Genomic DNA, 20,085 nt, shown 5'->3' with positions numbered 1-20,085 from the left:
ATATTAAGGGCAACAAACAGTTTTGTTGGGTTTCTTGAGCTGTGGTTACAACAAGAATATAAACACATAGGTATGAGATAGGTGCTTGAGAAAGAAAGTAATCCATTACTTAGCATCTTCTCTATGCATGGCCCCATGTTAAGCACTGGGAGATGTACGATGATGTATAAAACAACATTCCAAATTCATGTTGTGGGCTTTTTTTCTGAACCACAAAAACAGACTTGAATATTCAATATGTGACTGCCTCAAGTCCTTTGTAATATCATGCAGTGCAGGCAGAAGCCAATAGTTCCATCCCTCGCACCTGTTGTACCCTTGTATCTTTCCACCACTGACTGGTAGGTAACTCCTAAGGATTTTCTCTTAAAAAAGGCTTGACTGTTCACGTTACATTAAACTGAAGCAGGTGAGAATTTATTTATCCTCGTATTTTATAGTAAGGGCTGTATGAGGAAAAGGCCATATTTACAAACATCTGTCTCTAGACGGCTAGTCTTCTTCATCTTTAAGCAGCATGGTAGTTCTATTCTTGTTTTGTTTTGCACATGTGCTTTTTAGAAAAGACCGTAATTTGCTCTGTAGTCTTGATTTCCATTTTTTTTGGTGAAGTTGTTCAAGGTCGTCATGGCCCATATCCATCAATCGTGCCTGCTTCACAGATTTCCTTTGTCAGTAGCACGTATCAGTATGATGAATGGTTCAGGGTTCATATTCAGGAATCTGATTGGATAGCTGTCATTTCATTTGTTGCAACTGACAATTCAAAAAAATATTGATAAAGTTGTCCATGAAAAGAGAGTAATGCAAGTCAGTTTTACTTATTATGAACGATAAAGTTTGGTAACTTGTGAGTGTAAATAGATTCTATACTCCAGTGTATTTCCTGGGCCTGAGGGAAGGCATGAACCCTTTTTAAGTGACTATACCACAGCATTAAGTGGTAGCTCTGTGATGTGAAAGAGTGAATATCATACTATGTTGAATGTTTCATCACTGGTGAATCAGGGTCCGTGACCTCTTTAGTAAAACCTTACTTTTGTTCTGTTTCTAACAGGGAGTAGTAATTATTTACTTATATTTTTAAAATATATGTATTTATTAATCATAAAATTACTTAATTACTTAAGAGGTGTGCTTTTTTTAAGAATGATAGATGCTTATTATTAAAGATAATATAAAGATTATCAAAAACTTTTCAAAAATCCTCTGAAATACTACTGTTAAAGATGATTTTTAAAAAAATATATTTATTTATTTTATTTTATTTTTGGCTGTGTTGGGTCTTCATTGCTGTGAGCGTGCTTTCTCTAGTTGTGGCGAGCGGGGGCTACGCTTCGTTGTGGTGGCTTCTCCTGCTGCGGAGCACAGGCTCCAGGCGCGTGGGCTTCAGTAGTTGTGGCTCGCAGGCTCCAGCGTGCAGGCTCAGCAGCTGTACCACACGGGCCCAGCTGCTCCGTAGCACGTGGGATCCTCCCAGACCAGAGCTCAAACACATGTCCCCTGCATTGGCAGGTGGATTCTTAACCACTGTGCCACCAGGGAAGCCCTAAAGATGATTCTTGATCTTAGAGGAGATCTTAAGACAGAGGGGCATAGGGATGATGGAGTATTGAAATAGACTCAAGTGTTTTCAAGAAATTTAGTGAATGATAAAAGGTGTATTTTAAGTCAGTGGGTTTTTTTTTTTTGTCAGTTGTGTTGATATAGATGTTTTTTTTTTTTTTTGAGGAAAATCAGCTTGTTCTCAACTCACTCTTGATACTTATGTAAACTTCAAATATATCAAAGATTTTTTTACAGTGAAATTATAAAATTATTATGATTAAATATGTTAATATTCTAAAACCTTGGTTTTAGGAGGCCTTTTAAAATGTGTCAGAAGTCCAGAAATTAAAAAAGGAAAAAAACCTAAATTTGACTGAATAAAGTAGAAAAACTTCAGTATAGCAGAAAACAAACAAAACACTACAAAATCATAGACAAAAGTAAAAGAGAAAACAAAGTGGGAGGAAATGACAACACATAACAAAGTTAATTAGAGTAATCTATGAAAATAAGAAACTACAATAAAGAAATGCACATAGAGAAATACTTCTTCACAGAAGGGAAAAAATCAATAAACATATGCTTTCTTAATGTCCAAGGTATCAATAAGCATATACTTTACTAGTATTTTAAAAATCCATAGCACATATTTTATTAGTATTCCAGGAAATTCCATTATAATCGACAAATGGAAAGGGTTTTATTGTCAATAAGCCCGTGAAACTTAGTTGTCTCATTTTTCCAGATTATGTGGTGTGTGGACAGCATGTAGTCTCTTTACCGATAGAAGGGATGGGATAAGACCAGCAGTGTCATGTATGATTCCACATGGAAGTCCAAGAATATCTTGGGATTTTCTAGATTTTACATATCAGAGAAAATGCTCTGTTTATATTATGAGATATATTTATAATTTTAATGCACAAATAAGTGAATGATCAAAATTGTTCAAACTATAGTTTTTGAATACATTCTCATGGTGGACATTTATGCCTCAACCACTATGAAACTCAGACTGTTATTGAAAAGAACCTTTCCCTCTCTCTTTACACTGAATTCAGGCTCTTGTAGATCTTTCATAATTTCTGCTTTGAGATCAGGTGGTGCTGTTGTACTAAAGTTGCAGGTTTCTGTCAAAAAATCCCAAAGCAGGTCTCCATTTTCATTGCCATCAATAAAACAGTCAGATATGTCCATGGTAGACAGAAGGTCATAACACTCATACTTAATCCCCAACTTGTCCAGCATCTGCATGAGGTCAGATGACGTGACATACTGGCAGGGGTCATCCCGGGGTAAGTGAGATCCGTACTTTTTCCATAGCTTGTCCCAGCCACTGGTTCCTGTGCAACAGAACAAAATTCATGCTTTCAGCTATTCTTCTTTTCCTTTACCTACTCTGCCAACCAGTGCACTAGATGCTTGGAATAGAGCAGTCAATTTAAAAAAAAGAAATTCTTGCCTTTGTGTAGCTCAGTTCAAGGAGTGAAGGGGGTGGGAGGAGAGAAAGTTAAATAAGTAAATAAATCATATATCAGATGGTGCAGAGTGCTAATGAAAAACAAATCAGAGCAAGGAATAAGGGGGATCAAAGAGTTGGATGGGTTGCTGTTTTATATCAGGTGGTCGCAGATAGTCTCTCTAATAATGTGACATTTGAGCAGAGACATGACAGCAATCCACACAGATATCAGAGAGAAGATTACTCCAGGTAGAGAGAAGAGCAACTGCAAGGGACCTGAAGCAGGAACAGGCTTGGCATGTTAAGAGCTAGCCAGGAAGCCAGTGAGATTGGAATTGAGTGAACAGAGGGGAGTGTGGAAGGAGAGGAGGTTGTATGGGTGATGGTGAGGAGTAGACTGGGTGCTAAATCATATGGAAAAAGATGAGAAGCCATTGTAGTGTGGTCTAATAGAACTTTCTGGACTCTTGGACATGTTCCATATTTGCGTTGTCCAGTATCGTAGCCAGTAACCATTTTATGGTTATGGAACATGTAAACTGTGGCTAGTGTGACTAAGGGAGTGAATTTTAAGTGTTACTTCATCTTAATTCATTTCACTTTCAGTAGCCAACTGTGGCTTCCATATTGGACAACACAATATTAGAGTGACTTAACCTGATTTGCATTTTCATAAGGTCACTCTGGCCACACAGGTGGACTATTCTCTATTGAGAATAGACTATAGGGGCATAAGGACAGATCAGGAAGAACAGTAAGAAAGCTACTGCAATAATCTGGGTGTTAGATGATGTTACGTTGCACCAGCAAGATTGGAGGTGATGAGAAGTGGTTGAATTTTTTATATATTACACTCCTAGATCCAATGCCATTTGCTAATGATTTGGATATTGTTAACAATAATAATTTGGATAGTGAAAGAAAGAAAAGAATCAGTGATGATCCCAGTCGTTTTGGCCCAAGCATCTGAAAAGAGAAAATTGCCATTATTGGAAATGGGAAGAATGAGGGAGGAACATGTTTAAATGTGTTATCAGGCATCTGGTTTTGGAGACATAAGGTTGAGGTCCCCATTGGACATTCAGGTGGTGATAGGAGGAAGGCAGTTGTTTATGTTAGTCTGGTTCAGAGGAAAGGGTCTAAGAGTAAAAATTGAAATAGAAAGAAAGAGCACAGCAAATACAATGATAGTTTACCCAGACCAAAGATGGGGCAGCCTCTCATGTCTATACAATTACAGGATGCTGCCTTGGACAGCAACAACTAGGTTGAGTCCTAAAAATTTTGTCCCCAGCTTTAGAAGATATATTAGCAGTGTATGTTGTATTTAGTTGAAAACCTGGCCCAATGTAGAAGCTAAGAGATACAGCATCTGTGGGAGAGATAGGTTGGACTGTTCTGACACTTCATGAATGAGATGAAGTTTGGTATTTAGTCTCCCAGAACCTCAGTTTTCTCATCTATAAGACAGAGATAACCATACTTACCCCAAATGCAACTGCAAGTATTAAATGAGATAATTGAAGTGAATCATTGCTCAATGGTAAGCACATGGCAGATGTGTAATAAGTGCTTACAAAATAAATGAATATTATATGGAATTACTTTGATAATGTATTTCCGCTGGTTGTAACCTTGAGAAAGTAAAAAGACAAATTTGCTTTTCAGAAATCTGCAATAATACTAATAAATCAAAACAAAAGAACAGCTATTTATGGACTTTCTAATATACGCATCTAATAGTGGGCTGTTACAGAGATAGTGGATATGTGCAGCATTTAAGAGTGGTCTCTAAAGCCTGACTTTCTGAGTGTGAAGTCTGGCTTCTCCTCTCACTAGCTTTATGAACCTGTGCCTCAGTTTTGTCATCTATAAATCAGGGATAATAATAGAATATCTTCATACGATTGTTCCAAGGATCACCAAGTTGATAAAGTAAGGCACTTAGAACCATGACTGGCACATAGTAAACACTGCTGAAGTGTTAGGACATTAAGTTGGACTTGGCCAAAGCAATATAAGAGAGAACTTACAACTCTATGAGTTTCCAGGATTAAAAATTAAGATTTCAAAGGCGTGAACTTTTTGGTTCCGAAAGCTCCTTTTTGATGTAATCAAAGTAATCGGGCTCTCCAGAAAAGTATACAAACACTATATAGCCACACAATTCTGCATATAATCATAGGACGTTGGCCTCATCCATGGGCTTGGCTAAAGTCTCCTGATTTAACTCAACACAAGAGAATAACCAAGGCAGAAAGTGGTAAATAATAAAAAGCCTAGATAATTGATGTTCCACTAACATTTCAGAGGAGGGAACGATAACTACAGGATAAGCTCTAGAAGAAGGTGGAATTGGAATGAAGCAGAAAAAAATAAAACCTCAGTTCAGTGGGAAAAAAAATGAGGGTCATGAGCATGTACTACAAAAATCTTTCATTCCAAAGACAGTGACTGCCTAAATAAGAATTTGCCTGCAAACAAGACTACAAGAAAATAAATATTTCGGTGGTTGAGGAAAGGCTCTGTTATCATTTTTTTTTTTTTCACCCTGGCAGAGAAAAAAGAACCAAACACTAATTGCAGAGAATTTGCTGGTGTCAGTGTTCTGTGACTCAGTGCCATTTCTGAGCTGAGCAATTAGAAACTTTCTGACTGATACATTATCATAATGGCTCTCGGTGGGCACAACATATGGTGTTACTTTTGTTTTCAACATGATATAAACCAGGTCCCTCACCCCACCCCCCTTATTAAAAATAACACACCATGATTTGCCTCCTTCCTTAGATAAGGAGAGGGCAAGACAGAAAATGTCACTGATCTCCTGGCTAATCTCCTGTAACCAGATAAGTTGCATTTTAATTAGCAACTCTCTCAACAAATGCCTGGCTACTACATTTGCAGAAAAACATGCCACTAACATTATTTTAGTGTGGCATACTCCTCATTTTAAAAATCCACCTCTTCTTATTTCTCTTCTTTTTCATCCCCAAATCAAATCTTTTCTCATTATAATCAGGAACTTCTGTTTGTTATAAATAAATAAATATTTACTGAGCTGGGCTAACTCTTTAATGGATACTTAGGAACTGGAGAAAAGCCTCTGTTCTGCCTATTTCGGTGTGCACTGTGTGCGTGTGAATATGTGTATCTTCTTTATTGAGTCTTTTATTCCTGTTTATTAAATCCATCTTCAAATCTCCAGAACTTTCTGTATTCTCTGATTCCATGTCTATCATGTTAGCTAAAACATGGTATCTTTTTTTGAATGGACATTCAGAACTAGCTGTTGTTGGGATAGTATAAGGCAGAAATAATAAACAATTATTCAGTTCAATTCAAACACATTCACTGGGTGTCTTCTTCTAGTTGCCAAGGGTTTTGCAAAGATCTGGGACTAGAGATAAGAGGCAGAGCCTCTTGCTCTCCGGGAACTCTCCTTAAACTCCCTATCTGCCTCTGATCAGAAATTAGCACCTTTTTGAAAGTATGTACATGTCTGAATCCTCCATTAGATTAGGAGCCTTTCAAAGGCAGAGGAGTAACAGTCATCTTTGCAACCCCGGAGCCTAGCAGTGACCAACTAGAGGAGCTCCATAAAAGCTGAATGAACCAAATCTACACGACTATCCCATGCAGTCAACTTGGGACCAAGAGTGTAGGCTGTGTTTGAATATGCTGAATACACCTGTCACCTTAACCAGGCTAGGTGCCCTGCATAATTAAATCTAGAAACTGACCCCATACTTCATTATCTTAGAATCTAATAAACTGCAAACAATGGGTGTCCATATGGTGCTCAAGTAACTGAGTACTTCAGTTTATTCACAGAGAGAACGCATCAGTTCGGTAACAGGTCAGTGTCTGACTCGGATGGACAGGCAGAAGCCTTAGCTGTGGGGCATATTTAAGATGACGTTTTAGAGCAAGATGTTAATCCAGACCTACCATTATGTGCTTAGGTGAGATACTGGCTTGATGAGTGTTCTTAGAAATTTAATTTAGTGACTAGTTCTAGGCTTGTCTGACTCTGTTGGCGTCGAGTACTCAGTTTGCTGTATTGCAGTGAGGCTGTGGATGAGAATATTGCCCCAAAAGAAAGGAAATACACAAACAGCCTTCTTCACTTCTGGGTAATTATGAAGCAAATTCCATTTAGAAAGTGACTGCAACAAATGTGATATAAACAGAGCCTAGTGTGAACCATTTTGGTGTAGGTGTTTCAAGTTTTAGGGTAATATTCAAGTTTAAGGAATGTTTTCATTGGGCAAGTATGAAGAATGGGGGTTCAAGTTGGGGCTGAGAAGGTAGTTTAGGGTAATGGTTTTTCTACAGCGGTAAGGTAGGAAGTTGATCAGGCACCTCAGCAGACCTGGGGAGCTTTCCCAAACCTGTCTGCTGTCCACAGACTGGTCTGGCAGATAGGGATTTGCAGTGATATCATCAAATGAAAAAGTGACTAATAAAAATGTGGATCAATTCTATACATGTTAATTGACAACGATATAAAACAAATCTGATTGGAAAGTTCTTGCGATTAACTTTGTTTTCACTGTTGGAAATTGACTATGCTCTATTTTCCTGAAAGTTGACCCATATGTTTATATCAGCTTTATTAATACGACAAAGCAGTTCTTGCTATTTTTAAAAAAGAAGACCATAGGCACTTCCACACACCGAGGGGCCAACAGAATTTATCTCAGAGAAATACACTGTTGTTAAGATGGGTTTATAGGTGCACAGGTTTATCTAGGTCAGAGAGGCAGAGCAAAAGGGAGTTAAACTGCTCTAGGTAACACATAAGAGGGGTAGAAGGGGGAAGTAAGGAGCTGGTATCTTAGGAAGAGCACGGAGTTAAGAGGGTTGTATGTTACCAGTGTTTTCCTCTTTGGGATACCTGCCTCCCACTGCTGTGTGCAGTAATGAAAAATTGGAAGCTGTGTGCTGAAAAAGTTAGTAAAACATCTCCACCGTCAAACTACAGAATGAGTAAGTTTTGACTCAAAATACCTTTTTTTATGAAAGCTAACTGGTTTTTGCGCTTTTACTCCCTTCCTTTGATTTGTTTTTCCCCATGAATGTATATAGACATAGTACCTGTGAACTACATGTACGCATAGATGCCGTATTATGTAGGTATGATTATCTGGAAATAGGCCTTGCACGAACTAAGACTCACAGACCAAGTTCACACAGCTAGGAAGCGCCTCAGCATTCTTTATGTCTCATCCTGCATTTCGCTGGACCTGTTTTGGTTTGCACGTATCCTGATGCCAATAAACCATGGATTCTATTAACGTATTCATGATGTAGCCAGCAGAATACTGTATCCATAAGGGCACTCAGTCCATTCTCAGTTGCTTGTAGACTGCTCATTCCACTTCCTAAACCTTAGGCTGGCTTTTTCTTATTGGTAGGCATATACTCATAGAGAGCTGCCTTCTGACACTCAAATACTTGACTTCTGAAAATATTTAAGCATAAACCAAATATATATAACAGTAGATCTTCATTTGATATGAAATATATCCTAAAATCAAACATATGTGACTACTGGATGAATTGCTATTTCTGTCTGCAACACTGTTTCTTTATTATTGACACAGATTATCAAGAATAGACTGCCCTCGGTGTTGATAACTAAATTGACTTCTGTATTCCTAAATGCAGTACAAAGTGCTTTACCCAAGTGTCCTAATTTAGAGAGAATTAGGGAAACATCCCTAATGTTGTGGGAAACATCCAGTTTACAGAAGCCCTTCTAAATGGTAAGATAGAACTCTCCCACACAAATGAGTATTTTTCACTAACCTGAGATAAAAATAGTATATCAAATGTTCCCTTAGAGAAGAGGTTGTGTACAGGAACTCTCATTTGCCAAACTCCGACATGAGTTCAGACCCAGGATTATAGGCAACAGCTATGTTTGCCATCCTTAAAGCCATTCCTCATATTTAAGAATACATGGGGACTTCCCTGGTGGCGCAGTGGTTGAGAATCCACCTGCCAGTGCAGGGGACACAGGTTCGAGCCCTGGTCCGGGAAGATCCCACATGCTGGGGAGCAACTAAGCCCATGCATCACAACTACTGAGCCTGTACTCTAGAGCCCGTGAGCCACAGCTACTGAGCTCTGGCGCCACAACTACTGAAGCCCGCGCACCACAGCGAAGAGTAGCCCCTGCTCGTAGCAATTAGAGAAAGCCCACGGCCAGCAACGAAGACCCAATGCAGCCAAAAATAAATAAATTTATAAAGAAAAGAATAAATGCATTTTGCGACATATGGTTTCTGAGTACAGGGTCTGGTATAAGCTTAGGGAGATAGAGGCTGCTGTGTACGTGGAGTGAACCTGCCTAGCACTGTGTGGACAATCCCCAAAGACTGCTGAATGAAAGAAGTAATGAATTAATGCATGCAACAATGTCAGTGTTTCATTTGCTAATCTGTTTACTTATGTTCTCTGTGTGGTACTTATTGTATCATTGGAAACAACATGACATGATCAAATGCCTTCTTTGGAAAATAACACGACAACACAAAACAAAACAAGGGGACCATTTTTGATACTTATTTGAGAAAACCTAAATGAACATTGATAATGGCTCTAGAAATGCAAATTAATCAAATAGGATAGTGTCCCAAATATTTAAACCTTTATTTTATTGATATGTATTAATAAACATCACAGAAGAGAAAGAGACATTCAAGAGACAAAAAGGAGGTAAATAGAAATACTTACTATTTTTAGTCTCATTAAAAACATTCCTATCCGTTGTATTTGCTGTATGTTAAATAAATATTTTTTATAGAGAGACAACAAGGATATATTTGCTCGAGAGAAAGAAGTAAACAGACATTCAATTCCACTGGAACTCCTAAATGGAAAGCTGTTGAGAAGGATTTTCCTAATACTGTGTTAATTAATTGACTCTGATCAGAAGCCAAATCAGGAATTTCATAATGAAGATGAAATATACCAGCTGCCTTCAAACGCATGTATCCATGCGCTATCACTGTTTTAAAATTCAGGCTGAAGGAAAATAACTTACCGGACACAAGAGTAATGAGAATCTTAGCACCGGTAGCTAAGAGACTATGGAAGAATTTCAGGGTGGCTGGGATGTCTTTTACATAATACAGCATCTAGAAGTGACGGAAGAGAGAAACGAGATGCTTTTCTATGTCAATGTCTTTGTCGCTTGGACTGAATACTCACTAGAAGGTTTGATGTTCAAGTTGAGTAGATTTTTATTCAACAAAACACTTAAGAAATTTAAAAATTAAAGATGTTATATATAGACATAGAATAATAGTGTGAGAAAATATTTGGGGAGAGGGGAAACTATGGTATTTACTCAACTAGAGTCAAACAGCTTAAACTTTACTCTTTCTGGCTTCATTAACACAGACATTTATAGCTCGAGACAGTCTGCATTCCACATGGGGGCACTGAATTCTAATGCTCACTTTATATTTTGCGAGTTTTAGTAGTTCTGGGCAAAAATGGTGCTGGCACCGTAGAAACATTCCATTTCATGGAGCGTTGCTTTAAAATTAAGCCCTTTGCACTAGCTTCACCGTAGGCTCACAGATGCTTTTTTTAAAATCATGGAAAATGTGACAGGTTTTGATGTTGACAGATTCTCTAGGGAAATGGACTGGATAAAGCGTAAGTTACATGCATGGTTCCAGGGTGCTAGGAGTCAGCCCACCCTTTTTTTTTTTTTTAATAGATCTTTATTGGAGTATAATTGCTTCACAATACCATGTTAGTTTCTGTTGCACAACAAAGCGAATCAGCCATAAGCCTACCTATGTCCCCATATCCCCTCCCTCCCATCCTCCCTACCCCACCCCTCTAGATGGTCACAAAGCACCCAGCTGATCTCCTTGTGCTATGCTGCTGCTTCCCACCAGCCAACTATTTTACATTCAGTAGTGTATATATGTCGATGCTACTCTCACTTCGCCCCAGCTTTGCCCTCCCACCCCGTGTCCTCAAGTCCATTCTCTATGTCTACCTCTTTATTCCTACCCTGCAACTAGGTTCACCAGTAGCTTTTTTTTTTTTTTATATTCCATATATATGTGTTAGCATACGGTACTTGTTTTTCTCTTTCTGACCCAGGGTGAAGTAAGCCCGCCCATTTTTAATAACTGAACCATCTCTGGTGAAGTGCAGGGAGAGGTCTTTCCACCCAACACGATAGAGCTTGGAATTAAAGATTGGCAGTAGAAAATTTTCCCTAAGGACTTACATCCCCGGAATCTACCCCCATAGACGCTTCTTACATCTCATCTTCAGCTCTCTTAAACAAGAATTCAGTGTTTTATGTAGATGCCGTGATAGAATTTATTGCGTAAAGCATAAACAACCTAAGCTATGCCCCTCTCACACAAATGAATGAAATACAGTGGAGCTGCACACGGCTTGTGCAGCATCACAGGCCGTATTTAGTATCATGTCACTCCATGCTGTTCATCACAGGGACCATACATAGACAGGTACCCAGATGCAGCCACAAGATGTCTAACCATCCATGACATGACCTGGCTGAGAAGAGGAGGCGGGTCATAGCAGATGCTCTGAAATTTGATCTAATAGACACAGAATCTCTGCAGTTGATTATGAATATGGAGTTGAAGGATGTCATGAGAATGCTAGGACCGCAAGGAGCAATAGAGAGACAGAGAAATAGCACAGAAAAATGCAGAGTAGACGGAGAGGGACAGAGGAGTAATGCAGAGGAAGCAGAGTTGCTGTAAGAAAGAAAGAACAGACGTGGAGCTTTTGAGAGAAACTGGTGAATGATCTCTGAAGCTGCAACATTATATAAGAATTTTATATATATATAAATATAGATATAGATATAAATATAGTTATAGATATAGATCTATTTAAGTAGCTAGATAGTGCAGCAACTGCCATGAATTCTGTACACTAAAGAGAACAGTCTCACATATATTTTTCATTTTGTTTTATGTCATATTCCCTTATTTATAGCATTCACTGGTATGTTTGTAGAATACAGATTTTTTTAAATGCTAAAAAAAAAAAGAAGAATTTTATGAGAATGGGATCCAGAGCATATGCGGAGGGACTGGCTTTTGATAAAGGGAGGCTTTTGTAATAAGGGGAAAGAAAGACATGGTGCGTACAGGTGCAGCTATGTTTGTAAATTTGGAGAGTGAAAGATGATTTTCTACCTGATGGTTTCTCTTTTTGCTACAGAATAGGACGTGAGGTCATCAGTTGGAAATGAGTGGTGGAGGAGGGATTACAGGAGGTATGAGGAGAGAGAGGGAGGTATGAGATAGTTACACAGGTGACCCTTGAACAAGGCAGGGGTTAGGAACACCAACACTCTGTGCACAAATATTCACACATAACACAGAGTTGGCCCTCCCTATATGCAGTTTCTCTGTTTCTGGGGTTCTGCGTCCAGTCATGTAGCATTTATTATTGAAAAAATCCACATATAAGTGGACCCACGCAGTTCGAACCTGTGTTGTTCAAGGGCCAGCTGTTTGAGAAGGTGGGAAAGTAAGTCTAGTAGAGAAACATAGGTTTGCTGAGCAATGTTAGGACTCCCTTATAGGTAAAAGATTTTGTCCGCTAAGAAAGCAAAGATGTAGGATTGCCTGGATATGCTGATCTTGGAGTCATTTCTTCCTATGATTTTAAAAACTTTATTCCTTTGGGATGACTGTGCTTGTGGACTACAGAAAGCAAAAAGCATCTTGTTGTTCATCGTGGTATTTTTAAAATATACACATCTTTTAATAGTAGCCAACACCCAAAGCCTATACACCTATCTGCTATCCAGATATGTCAGTGACCTCTGGAAGGATGTCCCCATACCACCTACTGAATTGTCTCCCCCTTTCCAAGAATTACACTATCGTATTTCTAAGAAATACGCTATCATATTTCTAAGAAATACACTATAAGTGCTGGACCATGGAAATAAATTCCTATGTAATGACTGACTAATGTCAGTAACACTTTGTTGACCTGAGAAATCATCTAGCCTGCCCTTCAGTCATGTGCACACGAGCCAGGTCATCAAAAGAAGGCAAAAACAAGAGGATTCAGAAAAACTCTGGGATGTTGGTCCATCCAGACCGTTAGAGTTACTGGAGAACTGTGTTAGGATGTGTTACACTCTACTATCTATGAACTTTCAATCCCACAAAAGTTAAGCCAGCATTGAAAAAAAATCAGTAACTATGGGGGTATTTTGCATAGAGAAAACTGGGTTTTTAAATGTTACAGAGAATCTGTTAGTATTGTCAACATCTTTAACTTCAATTTGGACAGATAATGGTCACTTGTAAAATCAGAAATCAGATTTTCATTTTTCTTTTTAAAGTTAAAATATTAGGTACTCTGAAATATTTCTGAAAAATCTTTCTTCTGAGAGTGTATAACAATAAATATTTCTTACCTGAATCATATGAATAAAGTCCCACTTCTGAAGTTCTTTTTTCTCCATCATTCTATTTTGATATTCAGATGATGTCTCCTTATGCCAAGTAAACTTTATGTTCTCGAGGTTTGATGTCTTGGCTACAAGCTCTAAAATATGGAGAAGAGGTGGCACACCATCAATTTTAACTGCAAATTCGGAACCCATTTCCATTTAGAATTTTAATGCAATCAGTGTTATATACATAACAGATATAAAGCACATTTTTCTTTTTTATAAATCTCCAGAAGACCAAAGAGTTCATCCTAGTTTTTCCTCTAGTGTTAAATGAAATTAGAGAATGGAGTCAATAAGAAATAATTATGAGAATCCTGATCAGACATAGGTACTATTATCTTGGTGTTAATGGGAAATCAACTGGTGAATTTTATCAATGGAAAATTGATGTAAGACAGGTGATATGATTCTGTAAGTCAGGAATCAGCAAACCATGGCATGGGCCATATCTTCCCACCACCTATTTTTAAATAGACTGCAAGCTAAAAATATACACTACTTTCTGATTTCATGCTTCTTTCATATCTTGTGCCATTACACTTTTAAATGGTTGAACAAAATCAAAAGAAGAAGAATACTTCATGATAGGTAAAAATGATATAAAATGCAAATTTTAGTGTTTATAAAGTTTTATTGCAACATACCCACACTCATTAGTGTATGTATTGTCTGTGGCTGTTTTGGGGCTTCAGTGGCAGAGCTGATTAGTTGTGACAGAGACCATCTAAGTCTAAAATACTTACTCTGTGGCCCTTTTTAAAGAAAAGTTTCCTGATTCCTGCTGTAAGCAATGAAACGTAAGCTCTTTAAGGGCAAGGATTCTGTTCAAATACCTCTGAATGAATTAATGACTCTGTCTCTAAGAATAAATATCAAAAATAATAGTTGATGACCAGGGGAGGGATGGAGAGTCAGTAAAAAAAAAAAAGGGGGGGGGGATTCTCATCACTATTTATATTCTGAGATGTTTCGTCATTCCTGCCAAGAAAACAAATTAATCAGGTTCTTCTCTCAATAAGTTTACAAAGAACATACCACAGCAGCTGTGTTGTTAATGATTGAAGGGACACATTTGGGATGACAGGCCTTTCAGAACAGAATTTGATCTACAGCACCATGGATTACAAGTACCTTTGTACTTGGAGATTTGTTCAGCACTTGGTTCAACCACTTCAGTGTTGATACTAACTCCTGGGTATTGAGCCTGCACTTTGGAGAGGATATGAAGATCAATTTCACCTGGAAGAAAAGCATAGGGAACAGATCACCTCAGTCCAGAAAGAAATCAGTAAGAATCATTTGAACGAGTTTATTATCTCTAGGAAAGCCCAGCATAAATAAAGAATAATACTCAGCTGTTGCCCTGCCACAATGTCTATGATGCAGAACAGCTAAGTTGTAAGGAGGAAGGATAGTGTGATTTGAGGAGGGCGATGATTGCTATTCATTCATTCAGTCATTCATTCATATAGCCTTTATTTAATATGAATTATTATATTACAGTAAGTCTAAGATGCCCTTCATTATAGGATGCAAACAGCTCTTCTTTTTATATCACTAAATCAGAAAAAACACTGTCAATTATAATTTTAAGATTTCATCAACTAGAAGATGTATATCAATTTCAGAGATGTTAAGTATGAAAAAAACATGCCATAGAATTGATAAATTAGGCTAGGCCAGATGCGTACAAAATATATGTCACATACAAAATATGTCAGGTATGAAAAAGTATATCAGACATGTGCCCTCAAAAACACCATGGTCTAGTGGTATAGACAGACATGGAAAGAACTCTGGCTGGGTTGGACCAAGGTGGGAAGGAGAAAGGAGACAGTGAGGGAGAGGATAGGAGGAGAGGCCAGAGAGAGGGAAAGCTTCATGGCAGATCACTCCTGAGTTCTCTGTTACAGGGTAAGTGGAAGTTAGCCCAGGGACTTCTGGGGAAATGGGAGTTGCAGGTAGAGAGGACAGGAAGTCAGGAAACAGAATCGTATATGTGGGACCACTGGCAATTCAGAGTTTTGGAATGTTAGGCAAGGCAGTGTCTCCATGCAAGAGGTGATCCCAGAGAGGTAAATGGAGAGGAAGTTATGGCAGAATAGATATTTATGCATTAATTCATGCACCAATGATTGATTATTTACTATGTGCCAGGCACTACACCAGGCTTTAGCAAATGATGATAAGAGGAGCAAATAGATACCTGCCCTGATGAAAATTTAGCCTGTAGGTGACTATGTAAGAGAGATAGATGACGGTAAGTTGGATAGACTTGAGTTCCAAACCTGTGTGACCCGCTTACTTGGTATTATCACCTTTGGAAATTTGCTTTATCTCTCCAAGGCGCATTTTTCCTCATGAGAAAAACAGCAATATTAATAGTACATAGTTTATTGGGTGAGGGGATTAAATGAGGCAATGCTTATAAAGCACGGTGCAAAATAGAGTTGGCACCTAATAAATGTTAGCTGTTCGTTATTTTTATTGTTATCATTGAGTCCTTCTCTTTAAAAATCTCTCTTCTTTCCCTATTACTGAGGCCTCCAAATTAAGTTTGCACTTTTATTCTCTTAGTTATCATGTTGACCTTCACTAAAACAGACTTATGTGCCGGCAAGACTAGCATATGAAAATGACATTAGTCTTTAACATTTTGGCATAAATGGCATTAACAGAACCTTTACAAGGTTAGATATGGCGGGCGAAAAAAGCATAGGTCATAAGACTGAGAGGTCTGAAAAGAAGGAGATGAGGAAGATAAATCAGGAACAAAAGATGCTAGACTTGGAAAAGAGGGCCGTCTAATGGTATAATGAGAGTCCTAAGTACTGGTAATGGGAGACAGTGGGGATTAGGGGGGAGAAGATATGGGAAGGAAGCTGAAACAGAGGATGAAGAAGCCTATGTGACAGTTTTCTCCATAGCTGGACCTGACACCTTTTAGTCCTTCCTTAATCATTATTCTAGCCGTCATTTATTGGCCACCTATTATTTGTCAAACACTGTGCTAGGCACTTGACTTGAAACATCTCACTTAATCCTGACCACAATGCTATCACAAACGCCACAGTATTGTTCCCAACTAGATAAGGTGATTTGAGTAATTTGACACCGAGGGGACATTAATGTGCCTAAAGTTTACGGCATACTTGTCTGACTCCGAAGTGTTTGTTTTTCTAACAACTTCGTACTAAGAAATAGGAAAACACCAAATACTAAAAGGACATAGGAAGTTTTTCTCTACAGTAATTATTTTTGGAGGGTACAAAAGATAACTAAGGCAAAAGGCTGATAGGAGAATCTGTGGGCTAATGAGAAATAGAGAGATTCCAGCTTGCCCCAAAGGCCCAGAGGCCAAAAGTTCTGTTCTTGCCTCTATCAGCCTAGCCATATATTTTATTTTATTTTTTCTATTAGCATGCAATGATTTTATTATTATTATTTTTTAACATCTTTATTGGAGTATAACTGCTTTACAATGGTGTGTTAGTTTCTGCTTTATATCAAAGTGAATCAGTTATACATATACATATGTTCCTCATATCTCTTCCCTCTTGCGTCTGCCTCCCTCCCACCCTCCCTATCCCACCCCTCTAGGTGGTCACAAAGCACCGAGCTGATCTCCCTGTGCTATGTGCCTAGCCATATATTTTAGATTAAAAAAATCATTAATTCTGAGGCTCCCAAACCCAACATTTTAAAATTCAGATAGTGGGATCTACCCAAATGGAAGAATGTATCTAGCACATCCCCAGGGCTCGTTCCAATCTTGTCCCTTTCCCAACCTGCAGAATGTTCTACCATAGAGCCACCCAGTCCCGCCTCCTATGGCAATGACAGAGGACACAATGCCAGAATTGCAATGGAGACTCGGAACCCGTAGGTTCATGTAACAACCTCTATAGAGCGTGAGCCCACGTGGGGACACGAACCTTCTGTGCATTCACTGCTGGGTCCCTAGAAGAAATAAATGAACAAGAGGCGATAATGAAATTATTTCCTCAGCGGGTAGCACATAAAATGCGGTTCTGACTTCATAAGTCAGGTGACCACACTTCTTGTTTGCCAGGGACAGTTGTACTTGCTCCTGGTGCTAATGTCCCATCTGGTTTTGTTTCCCAAGTTTCTTTCATTTCTAACAAAATATTATCACTGCAATTTTATTTTTGAAAATACTTTTTAAAAAATAACTATATTTTAAAGTTTTTTGTATTGAGATATAGTTGATTTACAATATTATATTAGTTTTCAGGTGTACAACAGAATGATTCAAAATTTTTATAGATAATATTTCATATGTAGTTATTATAAAATATTGGCTATATTCCCTGTGCTGTTGTATAGCTTATTTACTTCATACATAGTAGTTTGTACTTCTTAATCCCCTATTGTCTTTCTTGCTCCTGCCCCCTTTTCTCTCCTCACTGGTAACCACTAGTTTGTTCTCTTTGAGTCTGTTTCTGTTTTGTTATATTCATTCTTTCATTTTATTTTTTAGATTGCACGTATAGGTGATAACCAAGTATTTGTCTCTCTCTGCCTGGCTTATTTCACTTAGCACAAATACCTTCTAGGTCCATCCATGTTGTTGCAAAAGGCAGAAGTTCATTCTTTTTTATGGCTGAGTAATATTCCATGGTGATATATGTATCACATCTTATTTATCCATTCAACTGTTGATGAACACTTAGGTTGCTTTCGTATCTTGGCTATTGTAAGTAATACTGCTGTGAACATTGGGGTGCATGTATCTTTTCGAATTAATGTTTTTTTGTTTTCTTTGGCTATATACCCAGGAGTGGAATTTCTGAATCATTTGATATTTCTAGTTTTAGTTTTTTGAGGAATCTCCGTACTGTTTTCCATAGCGGCTGCACCAATTTACATTCCTACCAACAGTGTACTAGGGTTCCCTTTTCTCCACATCCTTGCCAACATTTGTTATTCATAAACTTTTTGATGACATAAAAGAACTATTTTATAAATTGACTGATATAATAAAAACAATTTGTTCAATAAATAAATATTTCAAAAAACTGTAATAAGTTTACTCCTTTTACTCCCTCCCACTCTCATTCTTAAAAGTATCCTGGGTTTGACAATAAACAATGTCACCATGCTCGTAAGGCACTTATTTTCTGTGTTATGTTTGTTATTTATAACAGACTCTATTATTTCTTATTGTGAGATTATATATATATATATATATATATAGAGAGAGAGAGAGAGAGAGAGAGAGAGAGAGAGAGAGAGAATCTCCCATTAGACAATATATTCCTTGATCTCATACCATATGTAGTTTGCATTCTTGTATCACTCAGAAATAAGAGAAATGCATTTAAAAAAATTATATGAACCTCTTTCCCCCATAAAAGAGAGTCAGTAGAGAGGTAGTTCAGATGTTCTGTAGTATTACAGTCTAAACATGTAGCATTCAGTTCTAAATAAATTTAGTTACAAATATTTTCTTGATACATCACCTATCCTGTTTACTTTCCATCCAGACATCCAAGCTTTGCTCTTTTCTTCCTCTTCCCTCCCTGGCCACCTGTAAGTTTTCCTGCTAAATATTTCTTTACTTTCTCTTTTCCATCCATACTAGCAATGTCCTTGTTTAGGCCCAAATTACCTATCTCTTGGAATACTAAAATAATAACCTAAAAGTTCAGCCTGTCTCTGCTGAACTTTGTCTCCCTCAAAGCCATCACTACAACAACCATTTAAAACCCTGAGCTAATAAGCAAGCCCAATATTTCTGAGGTTAAAACCTTCTAATGACTAATCAACTGGATTAAGTCCAAACTCCTTAACTGAGCACAGACCACCTTGCCTGCTTTCTTATTCTCATCTCTCACAACTTCATGTATTGAAACTCGTGTCTCTAGGAACCCTGAATTTCTTGTATTTCTACGCTTTGCTGTCCCCCGTGCCCCCCCCCCCCCATCGACATCATGACTCTTCCCTACATTTTGCCTGTGCTCTCTCCTCTGCCAGGAAGACTCTCCCCTCACTGCCTCACTTCATCCGACTGACTCTTAGGCATGAACTCTTCCACACATCACTAACTACAGGCTTTCTCACAGAGCCTAGCAATAGCATCAGAATCCTTCAGACAGAAGCTGCCAGTTGGGCTTCCCTGGTGGCACAGTGGATGAGAGTCCGCCTGCCGACGTAGGGGACGCGGGTTCGTGCCCCGGTCCGGGAGGATCCCACATGCCGCGGAGCGGCTGGGTCCGTGAGCCATGGCCGCTGAGCCTACGCGTCCGGCGCCTGTGCTCCGCAACGGGAGAGGCTGCAGCGGTGAGAGGCCCGCGTACCGCCAAAAAAAAAAAAAAAAAAAAAAAAAAAAGAAACTGCCAGTTATTTGTTTGCAGTTGGCAACACAGATAAAACCTTGTGTTCCCTGATCTGAATTATTGCTTTAATGCACTTATTTTATTCACTAGCAAAGGCTTGATTCCAATGTTTGTTAAAAAGTATCAAGGACTCTAAAATGCTAGATTAAGCAACTGAGCAGGTTGATCATTAATCACTGAAAAGCATGTGAGGGGTTATCAGACCCTATACCACGAGCCAGCAG

General features: G+C 38.4%; 1 protein-coding gene across 1 annotated transcript in view; it reads right to left on the bottom strand.

Moving 5' to 3' along the window:
* Positions 1 to 1,581: 1,581 nt before the first annotated feature.
* The window catches only part of HNMT (histamine N-methyltransferase), a 36,248-nt gene continuing 17,744 nt past the window's right edge, over positions 1,582 to 20,085 (bottom strand). The window contains exons 3-6 of the mRNA XM_082840734.1: positions 14,634 to 14,741; positions 13,464 to 13,594; positions 10,065 to 10,158; positions 1,582 to 2,891 (exon numbers count right to left, since the gene is read on the bottom strand). Of these exons, the coding sequence (XP_082696860.1) occupies positions 2,536 to 2,891; positions 10,065 to 10,158; positions 13,464 to 13,594; positions 14,634 to 14,741 (689 nt within the window). The 3' untranslated portion in view covers positions 1,582 to 2,535. The remainder of the gene's footprint in view (positions 2,892 to 10,064; positions 10,159 to 13,463; positions 13,595 to 14,633; positions 14,742 to 20,085) is intronic.

This window comes from Leucopleurus acutus (genome assembly GCF_964270905.1).
Source record: "Leucopleurus acutus genome assembly, chromosome: 6".
NCBI classification, from domain to species: Eukaryota; Metazoa; Chordata; class Mammalia; order Artiodactyla; family Delphinidae; genus Leucopleurus; species Leucopleurus acutus.
Note: the sequence above shows the minus strand (reverse complement) of the source record. Positions and strands in the feature narration are given on the sequence as shown.